Source organism: Fringilla coelebs (assembly GCF_963513975.1).
Source record: "Fringilla coelebs genome assembly, chromosome: 2".
NCBI lineage: Eukaryota > Metazoa > Chordata > Aves > Passeriformes > Fringillidae > Fringilla > Fringilla coelebs.
In genome coordinates, this window is record NC_140029.1 from 793461 (window position 1) to 810085 (window position 16625).

The window sequence follows — 16625 nt, forward strand, 5'->3', positions numbered from 1 at the left end:
CTGATGGCAGCCACAGGACACCTGAATGTCTCAGAGAAAGAGAATTTATTGCCCCATGACCAGCACAAACGAACTTCTTCCTGCCTGCTCAGCCCTGCAGACGCCGTCAGGACTCAGAGGAAGGAGCTGGCAGTGCCCAGCCAGAATCCTGGGTGTGAATGGAATTGATGCACCAGGGATGAGGGGTGTGAATATGCAACAGGCTGGTGTTTTAAAGGTTAATCCTCTGTTCACGTGGGGCCTTTTTCGGGCTTATTTTGCCCAGAAAAGGAACCCTGACGTCTGTAACTCTTTGGTTTTATTGTCTCACATTGTCCCAATCCAAATTGTCCAAATTATTATTACTCTCATTATATTGCTATTTTTATAACCATTTTATTATCATTAAACTTTTTAAAATTTTAAAACCAAGTGATTGGTGTTTTTCCCACCTTCCCTCTGGGCAGTGCTGCTGTCCCCAGGACAGGGATGTCCCTCCTGGCTCCGGGGCACTGCTGACTCAGTTCCTGCTGCACAAGGACCTGCAGGGCCTTTCCCTATCCCTATCCCTATCCCTATCCCTATCCCTATCCCTATCCCTATCCCTATCCCTATCCCTATCCCTTTCCCTTTCTCTTTCCCTATCCCTTTCTCTTTCCCTATCCCTTTCTCTTTCCCTTTTCCTTTCCCTATCCCTTTCTCTTTCCCTTTCGCTTTCCCTATCCCTTTCCCTATCCCTTTTCCTTTCCCTGTCCCTTTCTCTTTCCCCATCCCTTTCCCTTTCCCCATCCCTTTCCCCATCCCTTCCCACGGCACCGCAGGAATGGTGGCTGCCCCTGGATCCCTGGCAGTGCCCAAGGGCAGGCTGGACCCCGGGGCTGGAGTAACCCGGGACAGTGGGAGGTGTCCCTGCCATGGCAGGGGTGGCACTGGGTGGGCTTTGGGGTCCCTTCCAACCCAAACCTGCTGTGGCTCTGATTCTGTAAAGGCGGCAGGGGATCAGCCACCGCTCCCGCAGCTTTCTCGCACAGCGAACACCGCAGAGCCGGGGGTGGAGCGGGCCCGGACGGGTGACAGAAACGGAAATAAAGGCAGGAACGGAAATAACGGCAGAAAGCGAACTAAAGGCAGCAAAGGCCTTTCCGCGACTGCGGGGAGCGAGCGGCGCCCTCAGGGAGCGCCGCCATGGCGCCGCTGGGCGGGGCCTGAGGGCAAATGGGCGGGGCCTGATGGATGGAGGCGCGGCGAGAACCAGATTGGGGCGTGGTTTGATCGCATTGGGCGTGGTCTGGTCATTTGTGGGCGTGGCCTGTGCGGAGGGAGCGTGAGCAACGGCGCGCCATCCCCGCCCCGTCCCGCCGCCATTTTCCGCTCGGCGGCGGAGCGGGCGGCGGCGCTGGGGTCGATGGGGGTCGGTTGTACTGCTCGGGGGTGATAGACGCGGTCAGCAGCGATGAGGAGCCGGAGCGGAGCCCCTGGGGATTCCCCGTCGCGAGGTACGGCTGGAAGGTGGCGGTGCGTGCGGTGCCGTGTCCCCCCGCTGCCCCCGGGCGCGGCCCTGCGGTGACAATGGAGCGGTTCCCTGAGGGGAGCGGGGCCGCGCTCCCTTCCCGGCTGAGGGGAGCGCTCTGGGCCGCTGCCCGGGCATTCCTAGCGGGCTCGCGGCTCCCGGGAGCGCTCTGCTGGCGCCGTGTGGAGCCCCCAGAACCGCACAGGGAGCCCCAAAACTCCGCCGGGTTCGCCCTTGGCAGCGTCCCGCTCGCTGCATTGACCCGGGCGATGGCCCGGGAGGTGCCCGGGGGTGGGTTTGGGGTGGGAACCGCACCAAGGGCTGGTGACCGGGAGGAACAGCGGCTGCCGGGGGCTCTCGCAGCGCCCCTTGTCTCAGGCGTGGGTTGCTGTGTCCCCACCCAGGCTGGAGCATCCCCGAGGGTCCCCGTGTGTCCCTGAGGCAGATCCCAAATCCCTGGGGCTGGCAAAGCCCTGCCAGCGCAGGCAGTGCCAGCTGTGCCCCACGGCCACCTTGTCCCCAGCCCAGAGCACTCAGTGCCACCTCCAGGGCACACCTGCAGGGATGGGCACTGCAGAGCTCCCTGGGCAGCCCCTGCCAAGGCCTGAGCCCCCTTTCCATGGGCAAATTCCTGCTGCTGTCCCAGCTGAGCCTGCCCTGGCCCAGCCTGAGGCTGTCTCCTCCCCAGCACTGTGGCAGCCCATGGGAAAAGGGCTGTTGGTAATGGCCTTGGGATATGGAGGTTAAGTGATTTCCATGTCCTACAAGGGGTTTATCCAAAGTCTCCCAATACATGAGTGTGGGAATAATGCTACAGGCACAGTGTGGTTCCCTGACTCGGGTGGATTCATGATTTTATAGAGCTCCAGGGGTGTCAGGATGGTGCCAGACTCTGCTCAGTGGTGCCAGTGGCAGGACAAGGAGCAATGGCCAGGAACTAAACCACAAAAATTCCAGGCCAGCCTGAGGAAGAACTTCCTTCCCTGGAGGGGCAGAGCCCTGGAGCAGCTGCCCAGGGAGGGGCTGGAGTCTCCCTCTCTGGAGACATCCCAAACCCCCTGGCCACGTTCCTGTCACTGCTGCAGTCACCCTGCCTGGGCAGGGGCTGGGCTCGGTGGTCTCAGAGGTCCCTGTGCAGTCTCAGAACATTCCTCTGGAGACTTCCCTGCTGTCAGTCAGCTCTCTGCCTCTCTCAGTGTTCCCCTAAGCTGATTTATGTAAGTAAACAGACCATCTGCTTCTTTCAGAGAACTGGGGGAGAGCTTTTCTGAAATATGAGCCACTGACTTTCAAAATCTCAAAGCAGCCTTTTTTTTTTTTCTTTTCTGATTGGAAGCAAATATAGCCCCATCCAGCCTGAACCTGAGAGCCACTAAACTGATCCCAGGGCTGGAGCCAGGCTGGGAGAGCTGGGGGTGCTCACCTAGAGAGGAGAAGGCTCCAGGCAGAGCTCAGAGCCCCTGGCAGGGCCTGAAGGGGCTCCAGGAGAGCTGCAGAGGGACTGGGGACAAGGATGGAGGGACAGCACACAGGGAATGGCTGCCAGTGCCAAAGGGCAGGGCTGGGTGGGATCTTGGCAATGAGGAATTGTTCCCTGGCAGGGTGGGCAGGCCCTGGCACAGGGTGCCCAGAGCAGCTGGGGCTGCCCCTGGATCCCTGGCAGTGCCCAAGGCCAGGCTGGACCCTGGGGCTGGAGCAGCCTGGGGCAGTGGGAGGTGTCCCTGCCATGGCAGGGTGGCACTGGGGGGGATTTAGGATCCCTCCAGCCAGTGTGGGATCCCATGAGCTCCAGCTGTGGGGGCTGTGCAGTGTCCCCTGTGCCGTGGGGGCACTGGGGCTCCAGGCAGCTCCCAGGGATCTCCTGAGGGCACAGCCTGGCCTCAGGGGCTGCACTCACTGCTCTCCCCATGGCTTCTCCACAGGGATTGCTGCAGCCCTGGAGAGGAGGAGTAACAAAAGCTCACCGGAGTTCTGACAGAAATGGCTTTGCCCTGGAATCTCCCTGGCAGTGATAGATCTGCAGAGGACATCCAGCTTTAGACAGCTGTGGAATCCTGGAGATGAGCACATTTTATCACATTTTCTCAGGCCGTGGAAGGTGCTGACCAAGTGACCTGGCTTTGGGTCTGCCTCCTGTGGGAGACTCCTTTGCTCAGCAGCCAGAGGCAGCCGGAAGCCTGGAGTGATTCCCAGAGTGGGATCGTTGTTATCCCTGCAGCATGGCCAGCAAGGACCCCAGGTACACACAGCACATCCCTCTGGGCAGGGAGTGCTTCAGACAGGGCCTGGGCTGAACTGCAAGGGCTGTCAGGGAAAGGAGATCATTTACCGAGTTAATCCAGCATGCCCAAGGCTTTCTCCTGAGGGGAAAGGAACAACCTGGAAAACCCCTTTGAACAGCCTGGAAAACCCCAGCCTGCAGGTGCAGCTGCTCTTTGGAATGCCTTCTGCTTGAATGAATGAGCAGAGTGAGGGGAAGAGAGCATTCCCTGAGGCTGTGGGACTGTCACTTGCACAGATCCAAGTTCCTAACACTTACCCAGTGGCTTCCTACACTCCTGCCAGAACTTTGAGCACAGGGAGATTGACTTCTCAGATAAAGGGGTTTAGTTCACCTGATTTTAACAGATGGCTTCTATCCTGTGTTAATATATGAAAATACAGGGTTATGTATTAATATATTCATATACAGAGTGTGCTCTGGCATGATGTTAAACTGGTTGTTTTGCAGAGAAAATAATTCCAGTTGTATTTGCAAATAATGTTAAATTAAAAAGCAGTTAATTTTTGTTAAAGCTGAGGGGAAGGTTCTTTAGAAATAGATACACCTTTGCCCAGCTAACTCAAATCCAGGTCCTGTGGATATTAATGTTATGAGGATGTTAAATAGAGTAAAAAATAGCAGTGAAGAGAAAGATTATTTTAAAAGATCTTATGCACTAAAAAATTGTAACAAACTTCATAACTTCTTTGTAATTAATTTTTTTCTAAGTGCTCTGTTGATATTTTCCCTGTTGGGAAACAATTCCTACAATGGTGATGAGTTTATTTCAAACAAAGCCAAGCAAAGTTTGTTTTCATTGTAATAATGAAGTTGGAGTGAGTGGCATTGAATTTTCAGTTACTATCTAAAGGCAAAGTTAATACAAATAATTATGCAGTGGTTTCTGCTTTAGTTGAAGTGGAAGGAGCCCATTCTGTGTGGAAATAGGAAAGTACTGTTGCCATAAAATGGACAAAAATGGCCATAAAATGATAAAGATCAGTGCCCCCCAGTAACTCTTTCAGTACCACTGCCCTCCATCAGACACTGGAGGAGGTAAAACAATTCTGTACAGAAACCTTGGGTTAGTTAAAAGTGATTTACTAAGGCAATTTACTGTGATCATTTAGTCAAATGTGCTTGTTTTTCCTGTATTTGTAGGAACAGAAGCAAAATGTTCCTTTTGCAAGCAGAGAGGTTTGTTTGTTAATCTCCATGAGAACCCCAATGGATGTGCCAGTGCTTCTCTGTCAGCTTGGTAAGCACCTGAACCTTTGGGGTAGAGAGCAGCACTGCAGGGAGCTCATTGATTCATTAATAATCCTGCTGAGTTAATGAAGAAACCAGCTATTGTAGAACTCCCCCTGGAGTAATTCCCAGAATAAGGATCTCTGGTGTTATCCCTGCATGCTCCATTCTGTGCCTAAACCATGAGCAGGGGCTGGAGCCAGGCTGGGAGGGCTGGGGGTGCTCAATTGGAGAGGAGAAGGCTCCAGGGAGAGCTCAGAGCCCCTGGCAGGGCCTGAAGGGCTCCAGGAGAGCTGCAGAGGGACTGGGGACAAGGATGGAGGGACAGGAGCCAGGGAATGGCTGCCAGTGCCAGAGGGCAGGGCTGGGTGGGATCTTGGCAATGAGGAATTGTTCCCTGGCAGGGTGGGCAGGCCCTGGCACAGGGTGCCCAGAGCAGCTGGGGCTGCCCCTGGATCCCTGGCAGTGCCCAAGGCCAGGCTGGACCCTGGGGCTGGAGCAGCCTGGGGCAGTGGGAGGTGTCCCTGCCATGGCAGGGTGGCACTGGGGGGGATTTAGGATCCCTCCAGCCAGTGTGGGATCCCATGAGCTCCAGCTGTGGGGGCTGTGCAGTGTCCCCTGTGCCGTGGGGGCACTGGGGCTCCAGGCAGCTCCCAGGGATCTCCTGAGGGCACAGCCTGGCCTCAGGGGCTGCACTCACTGCTCTCCCCATGGCTTCTCCACAGGGATTGCTGCAGCCCTGGAGAGGAGGAGTAACAAAAGCTCACCGGAGTTCTGACAGAAATGGCTTTGCCCTGGAATCTCCCTGGCAGTGATAGATCTGCAGAGGACATCCAGCTTTAGACAGCTGTGGAATCCTGGAGATGAGCACATTTTATCACATTTTCTCAGGCCGTGGAAGGTGCTGACCAAGTGACCTGGCTTTGGGTCTGCCTCCTGTGGGAGACTCCTTTGCTCAGCAGCCAGAGGCAGCCGGAAGCCTGGAGTGATTCCCAGAGTGGGATCGTTGTTATCCCTGCAGCATGGCCAGCAAGGACCCCAGGTACACACAGCACATCCCTCTGGGCAGGGAGTGCTTCAGACAGGGCCTGGGCTGAACTGCAAGGGCTGTCAGGGAAAGGAGATCATTTACCGAGTTAATCCAGCATGCCCAAGGCTTTCTCCTGAGGGGAAAGGAACAACCTGGAAAACCCCTTTGAACAGCCTGGAAAACCCCAGCCTGCAGGTGCAGCTGCTCTTTGGAATGCCTTCTGCTTGAATGAATGAGCAGAGTGAGGGGAAGAGAGCATTCCCTGAGGCTGTGGGACTGTCACTTGCACAGATCCAAGTTCCTAACACTTACCCAGTGGCTTCCTACACTCCTGCCAGAACTTTGAGCACAGGGAGATTGACTTCTCAGATAAAGGGGTTTAGTTCACCTGATTTTAACAGATGGCTTCTATCCTGTGTTAATATATGAAAATACAGGGTTATGTATTAATATATTCATATACAGAGTGTGCTCTGGCATGATGTTAAACTGGTTGTTTTGCAGAGAAAATAATTCCAGTTGTATTTGCAAATAATGTTAAATTAAAAAGCAGTTAATTTTTGTTAAAGCTGAGGGGAAGGTTCTTTAGAAATAGATACACCTTTGCCCAGCTAACTCAAATCCAGGTCCTGTGGATATTAATGTTATGAGGATGTTAAATAGAGTAAAAAATAGCAGTGAAGAGAAAGATTATTTTAAAAGATCTTATGCACTAAAAAATTGTAACAAACTTCATAACTTCTTTGTAATTAATTTTTTTCTAAGTGCTCTGTTGATATTTTCCCTGTTGGGAAACAATTCCTACAATGGTGATGAGTTTATTTCAAACAAAGCCAAGCAAAGTTTGTTTTCATTGTAATAATGAAGTTGGAGTGAGTGGCATTGAATTTTCAGTTACTATCTAAAGGCAAAGTTAATACAAATAATTATGCAGTGGTTTCTGCTTTAGTTGAAGTGGAAGGAGCCCATTCTGTGTGGAAATAGGAAAGTACTGTTGCCATAAAATGGACAAAAATGGCCATAAAATGATAAAGATCAGTGCCCCCCAGTAACTCTTTCAGTACCACTGCCCTCCATCAGACACTGGAGGAGGTAAAACAATTCTGTACAGAAACCTTGGGTTAGTTAAAAGTGATTTACTAAGGCAATTTACTGTGATCATTTAGTCAAATGTGCTTGTTTTTCCTGTATTTGTAGGAACAGAAGCAAAATGTTCCTTTTGCAAGCAGAGAGGTTTGTTTGTTAATCTCCATGAGAACCCCAATGGATGTGCCAGTGCTTCTCTGTCAGCTTGGTAAGCACCTGAACCTTTGGGGTAGAGAGCAGCACTGCAGGGAGCTCATTGATTCATTAATAATCCTGCTGAGTTAATGAAGAAACCAGCTATTGTAGAACTCCCCCTGGAGTAATTCCCAGAATAAGGATCTCTGGTGTTATCCCTGCATGCTCCATTCTGTGCCTAAACCATGAGCAGGGGCTGGAGCCAGGCTGGGAGGGCTGGGGGTGCTCAATTGGAGAGGAGAAGGCTCCAGGGAGAGCTCAGAGCCCCTGGCAGGGCCTGAAGGGCTCCAGGAGAGCTGCAGAGGGACTGGGGACAAGGATGGAGGGACAGGAGCCAGGGAATGGCTGCCAGTGCCAGAGGGCAGGGCTGGGTGGGATCTTGGCAATGAGGAATTGTTCCCTGGCAGGGTGGGCAGGCCCTGGCACAGGGTGCCCAGAGCAGCTGGGGCTGCCCCTGGATCCCTGGCAGTGCCCAAGGCCAGGCTGGACACTGGGGCTGGAGCAGCCTGGGACAGCGGGAGGTGTCCCTGCCATGGCAGGGGGGTACTGGGGGGGATTTAGGGTTGCTCTCAGCCCAGACTTTCTGGGATTCATGCCTGATTCCTCCATGCCTGAACTGGTGACTGTGGCTCCAGTGTGGGCTTTAAGGTCCCTTTCATTCCAGGCTATTCCATTCCATGATTCTGCCTCCCTGCACATCCAAGAACTTTCAGTTACATGTGAGGGTTTGTGTTTTTTATTCTGAGTTTTTCTGGCACTCCTCAGTTTTTAATATCAGCAGGTGAAAGAAGCTCAGTTTGGCTGAGCTGTACTTGTGAGAAGGGGATTTGTTAGGATCCTTTAATTCTGTAAAAGGGTTAGATCTTCATCCCGGAGCCCCAGACTGGTTTGGGTTGGGAGGGACCTCACACGGCAGGGACACCTTCCACTGTCCCAGGCTGCTCCCAGCCCCAGTGTCCAGCCTGGCCTGGGACACTGCCAGGGCTGGTAGCAGCTCAAATAGGCCAAGATGCTGAAGATTCCCCATGCAGTTTCCAGACCATCCCTATTTCCCCAGGCTGAATATTCCCCGTTACTTGTTCTCAGGTATTTGTCTTGGCTGTGTCTCTTTTGTAAGAACGTAACACAAACAGTTTTGCAACTGTTCAACTTCCTTTGCTAAACTTGTTTGTTGAAACAAAGTTCAGAGGCAGTTTGAGCTCTGAACTGAAAGAGATTTGGTTTGGATAGAGAAGAGGCATTGAAAAATCAAATAATACTAACTAGAATGCAGCAGGCACAATTTATTACAAATGTGAGCTTGTGTTCAGATAATAATAATAACAATTGTTAAAATATTGCTTCATTTATCCCCACTGGATGTTTTTTTCCAAATGGGTGATTTCCTACCTGGTAAGAAATCCTTTGTTCTACATTTAGCTGCAGTTAAACCCATTATTTGTGGATCTCCATAAAGATTGTTTAAATTCTCTAATTCAAGGCCCAGGTTTCTCTTCTCTTTTCACAGTCATGCTGACTGTGGCACATCTTTTTAACACAATGGGTCAAGACAAAAGAGAGTTTTAGGGAAGGTAAGGAAGGAACTCTCCAAATATTCCCGTGGAATTCATGTAAAACAGAGAAGAAATGTGTTTGGAATTAAAGTAGTGGCTGCTTTGGCCAAGTGGGTGTGGGAGTCAACATCTCCTGAGTCAGAGGCATGACCACAAACATGCCTTAAAACACGAACAGGCAGTTTCTCCTTGTTGCACTCAAAGCAGATGGGAGGCTGAAGGGTCTCGAGGAAGAAAAAGATAAATTAGAGGAGTCAGAACAAAAACTTCAAGTGTTTTGAAGTACTGTGTTGAAAATATGGGAGCAATGGGAAGCTGGGTTGGTCAAGGAAAAGAATCCTGGATGCAGTGAGAGCCAGGGTGGATCACAGCCTCCTGGGGAGGTTTTACAGGAAGATGTAGGAACCTCTGGAATGGCAGGATTGCCCAGAGCAGCTGGGGCTGCCCCTGGATCCCTGGCAGTGCCCAAGGCCAGCTTGGGACAGTGGGAGGTGTCCCTGCCCATGGCAGGGATGGCACTGGGTGTTCTTTAAGGTCCCTAACAACCCAAACCACTCTGGGATCTATGAGGATCAGTCAAGTAATAATGGAATATTTTCCCAGATCAGCTCTAAGTTTCTTGGGACGGCTTGAAAAGGTGTTTGAAATAGAGTCAGAGTCCTCTGAGACATGATTTGATGAGAACATCTTGTGGGTGGTTTTGCTGACCCTGAATCCTGAACCTCACAGGATGCAGGAACCAGCTCCTCCTCGGAGCCCCAGGTTCGTGGACGCTCGGGGCTCAGGAGGAGGAGGGGAGTGTAGGAAAGTCTGTGAAGATGTGAAAGAAAGTAACAGTTCTACCAGGGAGTGCTGGGTGTGAACCCACTTGTTGCAAATAAGTACTTGCAGTAAAAGTCAGGTCCTGTGGCTACACGAAAGCATTAATACAGAGTTTCACTTTCCAGTGTGCCTCACCTTTCTGTCCACGGCTGTTTGCAGCCTGCCTGGTAAGAGTGTTACCATCTTCAAAATGCTTGTCCTAGCACATTTCATGGCTTGCACATCCTCACCAGTTACCATTTTGGAACCTCATGCTTTTTGCAGAAAGAACTTAGAAATGTAGTCCATGTGCACAGTGCTTTGCATTGCTGTGTCTGTTGTGCTGAGCTCTCCCTGTGGCTGCTTTTTGGGGCAAATCCTGAGCTGCTCTAAATGGGTTTATTTATTAGAATGGTTGCAAAGCTCTGAGTTGGTTTTTTTTGTTTGTTTTGTTTTGGGTTTTTTTTTATTTTTTCCTTTCTAGAAAGAAAGGGGTTTCCTTACAACCTCCAGATGGACTCCCACAATTTCCAGCACATTTTGTCCTGGCAGGCAGAACATGACCCAGCTGTGCCAGCATCCTACAATGTACTCTACAAAGACCACAGGCAAGTCACACAAATTCTGCTTTTAATGTTTATTGACCTAAAGAGGAGGGAGGTTTGGCATGCCCATCCCTGCAGATGTGCCCTGGAGGTGGCACTGGGTGCTCTGGGCTGGGGACAAGGTGGCCGTGGGGCACAGCTGGCGCTGCCTGGGCTGGCAGGGCTTTGCCAGAACCAGGGGTTCTCTGAAAATAGTAAGGCTGAGGTTTTCTGTTTTTCTTGGTTTTTTCCTTAGTTTTTCCTGAGGTTTTTTTTTTTCACTTGAGATGCTCTCCTCACACTCCCATGCCTTCTCACATCCGAGAATTGAGACTCTTGCTCTTTCCTGCAGGAGCCAGGACTGGATGAGTGCTCAGCAGTGTTCAGGCATTGCCCAGCTCTCCTGTGAGCTGACAGAGGAGTTCAAGGCCATATCTACTGAGTATTCTGTATTTGTTCAGAGCATTGGAGGAGCTCAGGTGCTCAATTCTTCTCTGCTGCGTTTTGTGCCACTCACTGAGAGTAAGTTCTCTCTCTGCATTTCTTCTTTTTGTAGTTTTCATTACCAGCTGAACCTGAATTAAGTTCTGTTACCTTTGCTGTAAGACTCCACACTGACTGTGTTGATGGCTATTTGTATGTAGTATTTCATATATGTGTAGTCCTGATTTGTAGTTCTGATAAAGGAATGAGGCTCTGGTTCTGAAATAAATACATTATAATTATAAAGGAAATACAGTTTGCATTGACAAACACCAAGTAAAAATCTCTTAAGTGTGTAGGGTACATAACTTAAAGAAGAACATCGATTTTGTGTGTTCAAATAGTGAATGTTGAGTTAAAAAGTGCCAGGTCTGCACCAGGTGTAGGGAAGTGATTGATGGACAGACAATCAATCTGCCCATTTCCCTGCTGAAGATATTTGTCTTTATTGCCAGAGGTGGCTTCACTTGGCTCTGCTTAAAATGGAGTTTTGAGCTAACAGAGCTAAGAGATATTGAGGAGCAGCTGGACAGCTGTGGAGGATGAACTGATGATGTTTCCTCTGAGGCCAGCAGAGGCAGCTGCTGTGTCCCCTTCCAGAGTCAGCAGTGAGGGAACGCTGTAGGGAATGAGGAGAGTGGCACAAGGAGAACTGAAGGAGGCCATCCTGAGGAGGAGCCCTGCAATCCCTGCAGTTGGTTTAATAAAAAGGACAGGACAAGGGGGAATGGCTTTCAGCTGAAGGAGAACAGGGTTAAGTGGATATTGGGAATTGGAATTGCTCCCTGGCAGGGTGGGCAGGCCCTGGCACAGGGTGCCCAGAGCAGCTGGGGCTGCCCCTGGATCCCTGGCAGTGCCCAAGGCCAGGCTGGACACTGGGGCTGGAGCAGCCTGGGACAGTGGGAGGTGTCCCTGCCATGGCAGGGCTGGCACTGGGGGGGCTCTGAGGCCCTTCCCAACCCATTCCAGGATTCTGTTCTGTACTGTAACCTCAGCTTTAATCTCAGGTAGTTTAAAAGATCACATCTCTGTGAAGCTGGAGCAAATCCTCTGTCCCCTTTCTGCTTCTTCCTTCCACTCCTTTTCCTTTAAAGTCTGGCCATGTGGGAAGTGATGGTTTGGCTGTGGAAGGTAAATGTTGCAAGGCCTTAGGGATTTACAGCAGGGGCTCCTCTGGAGTGTGCTGAGCCAGCTGTGTGCATCACAGAAATGGAATTGGTACTGGATAAAGTAGAACCATATTTATTCCATCATTTTTTCCTCTTTCTTGTTTTTCCAACAGCAATTCTGGGACCACCAGAAGTGAATGTCACTTCCTGTCCAAACTGCCTCAATGTCACCATAAAGCTGCCAGCCTCTCACTTCAGACGAAAGGGGAAGCTGCTGTCTTTAATTGATATCTATGAAGAGCTGGATTATGATATCACACTGAAATCACAGGATGGAGAGCATAAGGTAGGGAAATTTGGGAATAGTTGTGCTTTAGAGGAGAAACACAGAGGGCATAAAATGGCTCTGTTGGTTAACAGGCTCCCAAAACCAAATATGTGGGTAGAAGCAAAAGAAAACATAGAAATAGATTTCTTAGAAGAAAAGAGAGACCATGGCCAGCAGAATCTGAGCTTCCTTTCCCTGCAGGGAGGCAGGTCCTGGGGAGGGAGCAGGGGCTCTTTTGGCCAATCACTGACTTCAAACCTTTGTTTTTCATGGCAGAGGCCACGGCAGAGAACCACTGAAGAGGTGCTCAGTATTGTCATTGAGGAATTGTATCCCAGCAGGAATTACTGCCTGTCCGTGGGGGTCACTGCATCCCTGAACAAGAATTCTGTCCCCTCCCCCTGGAAATGTGTCACTGCAGACTCAGAGGCTCAGCCAGGTAATGGAGCCATGGGGCAGGGGGCTGGTCTGGGTGTGCAATGTGTTCTTTTGGTGTAGGGACATTTACAGTTCAGTCCTAAAAAACAAGTGATCACAGAATCCCAGAATGTCCTGAGCTGCAGGGACCCCCAGGGATGCCCCAATGCCACCCCTGCCCTGCCCAGAGCCCACCAAGCCCAGCCTGGGCATCCCTGGCAGCGCTGGCCAAAGGCTCCTGGAGCTCTGGCAGCCTGGGGGCCGTGCCCATTGCCTGGGCAGTGCCAGCACCCTCTGGGGAAGAGCCTTGCCCTAAAATCCAACCTAAACCCCTCCAGGCCCAGCTCCATCTGTTTCCTGGGTGCTGTCCCTCAGGGCCTTGCTGGCAGAGAGAAACATTCCAAGAGAGAACCACTGTGGGTATTTAGGAGTGAAATATAAAACCCCCCAGCACTTTGGGGCAACAAATCTCTTGGCAATCCTCTGAGCCATACAGATCTCCACTAGCTCTGCAGAGAGATGGAGTCACTTATTTTGTAATTCCTGAAGCTAATTTGGGATTTGGTCTTGCTCTGACTTTGACTTTCACAGATCCCTTCTAACCAAACTTATTGGGGATTCCTAATAGCTGGGAGATCTGGAATGTGGTGGTGGGACACTTCTTCCATGTGTGTTTATTTGATTTTTTCACTCCAGGGTACCAGGAAGCTGCAGTGGCAGCTGCTGTCTGTGTCTTACTGATCATTGCTGCACTCCTGAAGTGTGTGCATGCAGCAGGCTTTATTTTCCCGAAGTTTTCCCTTCCTCAGACCTTGGTAAGTAACAGCTCTCAGATCTGCCCTCTCTGGCTGGCAGCAGGAAGTTTAACAGCTGGAATTTCCAGTGCTGTGCTTTAGGTACAAGTTCTGTAAGAGCACAGAATGTTTGTATTTGCAGTTTACCTCAGTCCAAGATGATCTCTAGGCTGCTAAGTTTTGTCTGATCTTCAGAACCAGAATATTCAAAACCATTTCTTGCTATTTCTGTGAGAAGTTACTAACAGAGAGGATCATCCCACCCTGCTCAGGGGGAACATCCAGGAGCATTCCACCCAGTTCTGGTCCCCACAGGGCACAAAAGGTGTGGCCCAGAGCAGGGCCAGGGGGTGAGCAGAGGGCTGGAGAAGCTGCCCTGTGAGGAGAGACTGCAGGAGAAGTTGTTCCAGTGTTTAATAATGGTAAAATAATCTCTCTAGGACTTTCTCTGTGATCAAGCACAGAGGGAGCCACTCCAGAGCTGGCTAGTTTTTTATTTCTATAGATTGAATTTAAATGGATAATTTCATTCACAAATAATTGTGCCACTAAATTTCAATCACAAATAACAAGATTTCTTGTTTCTATCTTTTATCTTTTCTTGCTTGTTCTTTTTTTTTTTTACAATCTCTCATTTCTTTTACATTTAATTCTGTAGGGTTTTTCAGCATAAATATTTTCCATTTTCTACAAACATACCCAGAGCAGATGGGTATCACTTTTTTCTAAGACTTCTTCTATATGTTTCTGTCCTTTGCTGTGTTATTTTCACATCCCAACAATTGCTGAACTAAGGAGTGTCTAAAGTTTATTTTTTATTGTTAACTTGATGAATGCTTCAAATATTGAATAATCCTCTGAAGTGCAGGGGGAAGACAGGGCTTGGGATGTTAAAACTGTGAAAATTGCTTCAAAAGATAGTTTCTAAAGGGCACTAAAATTGCTCAGCTGTGATAGAGGTGACTGCAAGAGTTGGGAGAGTGACAAGACTCAGCTCATCCTGGCAGGGTGGACAGGCCCTGGCACAGGGTGCCAGACCAGCTGGGGCTGCCCCTGGATCCCTGGCAGTGCCCAGGGCCAGGCTGGACACTGGGGCTGGAGCAGCCTGGGGCAGTGGGAGGTGTCCCTGCCATGGCAGGGGGTCGGAAATGGGATGATTTTTTAAGATCCCTTCTCGCCCAAACCTTTCAGAGGTTCTGTGATGTTCAGGAGTGGAAAAGAAGGAACAGTCCTAGATAGCCTGAACTCTGCAGAAAAAGCCCAAACTGTGGCACAGAAGGAATCATTTGACAGCCTCATGGCTGGAGGTTATTTGGGGTTTTTTTCATGGTTTTGTGTGCATGTGTGGAAAAGTGGGTGATTGATTTAATTCCTTTTACTCTTGCAGGCATGCGTCAGGAAGTTGGCCTACTCCCCGTGGGTGTCTGTGTCAGAAACAGTGGCCTCTGTGGAGGTCATCCCCAGAGAGGTGAAAAGCAAGGCCAGGGGCTGCAGAGGCAGTGCCAGTGATGACAGTGACAGTGACAGCAGCGACAGTGACAGCAGTGCCCTGTGTGACCACGACTACACCAGGCGGGACAGGCTGGGCAGGGCCAGTGTGCCCCGGGGCTGTGACACCCCCAGCAGCCTGGGGCAGTACTCAGGCAGCAGCACCTGTGAGCACAGCAGCAGCCAGGCTGGGGACACGCCAGCTGCTGAGCCACCGCAGCCCCAGGGGCACCAGGGGCACCCTGAAAGGGACAGGGACACGGGGAGCGAGTTGCTGAGCCCTCTGTGTGGGGACAGCAGTGAGCCCCAGGGCGGCAGCGAGTGCTTCACCATCAGCCTGCGCACGGTGCTGCTGGGCACCCTGGAGCAGGATGGGCACAGCGCTGCAGCTGATCCCCCAGCCCCGCAGGATGTGGGGGACTGGCCCTGTGCTCCTGCTCTGGAGGCAAGGCTGCTGCAGGACACAGGAAGTGGGCAGGGAGCACCTTGTTCTAATGCCTTCCATGAGTGGCAAAACTCCTCCTCTTCCTCTGAGGAAAGCGACTCTTTGGACTCAGACACAGAGCAAGTAACGGGCTACATGAGGAGATGAAGGAGGGAGAGCTGCTTTTACTTTAAAACATAGGAATCAGTGTTGTCCAACTCTTATTTCTGGACTGAACACACAGATCTTGTCCTTTCATTAACATTTGTGAGTGTGGGCTCCTGCAGAAAGAGCTGTGGGTGTCTGGAGAAGGATCCAGAGAGACCTTAGAGCCCCTTCTGTGCCCAAAGGGGCTCCCAGGGAGGGGCTTTGGGCAAGAGACGGAGGGACAGGACAAGAGGGAATGGCTTCAAACTCACAGAGGGCAGTTTTGGATTAAAAATTGTTCCCTGTGAAGGTGGGGAGAGACAGTTCCCAAGGGCTGGAGGGACAGGAGCCAGGGAATGGCTGCCAGTGCCAGAGGGCAGGGCTGGGTGGGATCTTGGCAATGAGGAATTGTTCCTTGGCAGGGTGGGCAGCCCTGGCACAGGGTGCCCAGAGCAGCTGGGGCTGCCTCTGGATCCCTGGCAGTGCCCAAGGCCAGGCTGGACACTGGGGCTGGCACGGGTGAAGGCTGGTCTCCCAGCCAGACCACTTTCACAATTTTTTATTCTTTATCTCTGTTACTGGATTTTTGGGAAACCTGTTCTGCTGGCTGGATACTGTATTTGTGCAGAGAACACTGATCAAGTGGAATAATGGGGGCAGAGACAGGAACACTCAGCTGACAAAAGAGTGGATCGAGGCATTAATACTTTTCTTGAATTTATTTTTGTATAATTTTGTACAATTACTGATTCATATTAAAATATTTTTATGACATTTAAAATCCAAATGAGCCATTTAAAATTGGTGTGAGCAGCCCTGGTGGGTGAGGGGAAACAGACCCGGTGTGTGAGGGATGTTAGGAAAATTAATCCACAAACACCAGAGGTTTATGTCCAGAAAGGAGACAGAGGAATCCTTTTACTTTATTCCAATAAAGGGAGAGGCCATGGAGCATTCCCTTGGGGTTTCTCCAATTTTTGGAGGACACAGCCTCCTTTTTATCCCAATTTCCCTTCTCTCATTCCCCACTGGCTGAGGTACCTGAGAGGTTCAGACTTCCCAAAACACCTGATACCAGGGATTCCCCTCTAATGTATAATGCTCCCTTTTCATTTTTAATTCTTATGGAATTTAGGGGTTTTCCCCATTTCTGAGGCACTTGAGAAGCTCAGACTTCCCAAAACAC

General features: G+C 50.7%; 1 protein-coding gene across 4 annotated transcripts; it reads left to right on the forward strand.

The window, feature by feature from the left end:
- Positions 1 to 1335: 1335 nt before the first annotated feature.
- Positions 1336 to 15798, forward strand: IFNAR2 (interferon alpha and beta receptor subunit 2). 4 transcript variants are annotated; one of them, XM_084226409.1, is made up of 12 exons: positions 1336 to 1475; positions 3412 to 3728; positions 4914 to 5010; positions 5726 to 6042; positions 7228 to 7324; positions 9812 to 9853; positions 10150 to 10273; positions 10602 to 10771; positions 12015 to 12187; positions 12446 to 12608; positions 13283 to 13401; positions 14768 to 15798. In XM_084226409.1, the coding sequence occupies exons 5-12, from the start codon at positions 7282 to 7284 to the stop codon at positions 15458 to 15460; spliced, it is 1527 nt and encodes a 508-aa protein (XP_084082535.1). In that variant the 5' UTR covers positions 1336 to 1475; positions 3412 to 3728; positions 4914 to 5010; positions 5726 to 6042; positions 7228 to 7281; the 3' UTR covers positions 15461 to 15798. The 4 variants fall into 4 exon arrangements, with proteins under 4 accessions (XP_084082535.1, XP_084082538.1, XP_084082536.1 ...); XM_084226410.1 differs by having other exon boundaries at positions 1372 to 1475; positions 3578 to 3728; XM_084226412.1 differs by lacking the exon at positions 9812 to 9853.
- Positions 15799 to 16625: the final 827 nt, after the last annotated feature.

Coding starts and splice junctions, on each gene's coding strand:
- IFNAR2 (XM_084226409.1), top strand. CDS start 7,282: ATGAGAACCCCAATGGATGTGCCAGTGCTTCTCTGTCAGCTTG. Junction 10,772..12,014: donor TTTTGTGCCACTCACTGAGA/GTAAGTTCTCTC, acceptor TTTTTCCAACAG/CAATTCTGGGACCACCAGAA. Junction 13,402..14,767: donor TTTCCCTTCCTCAGACCTTG/GTAAGTAACAGC, acceptor TTACTCTTGCAG/GCATGCGTCAGGAAGTTGGC.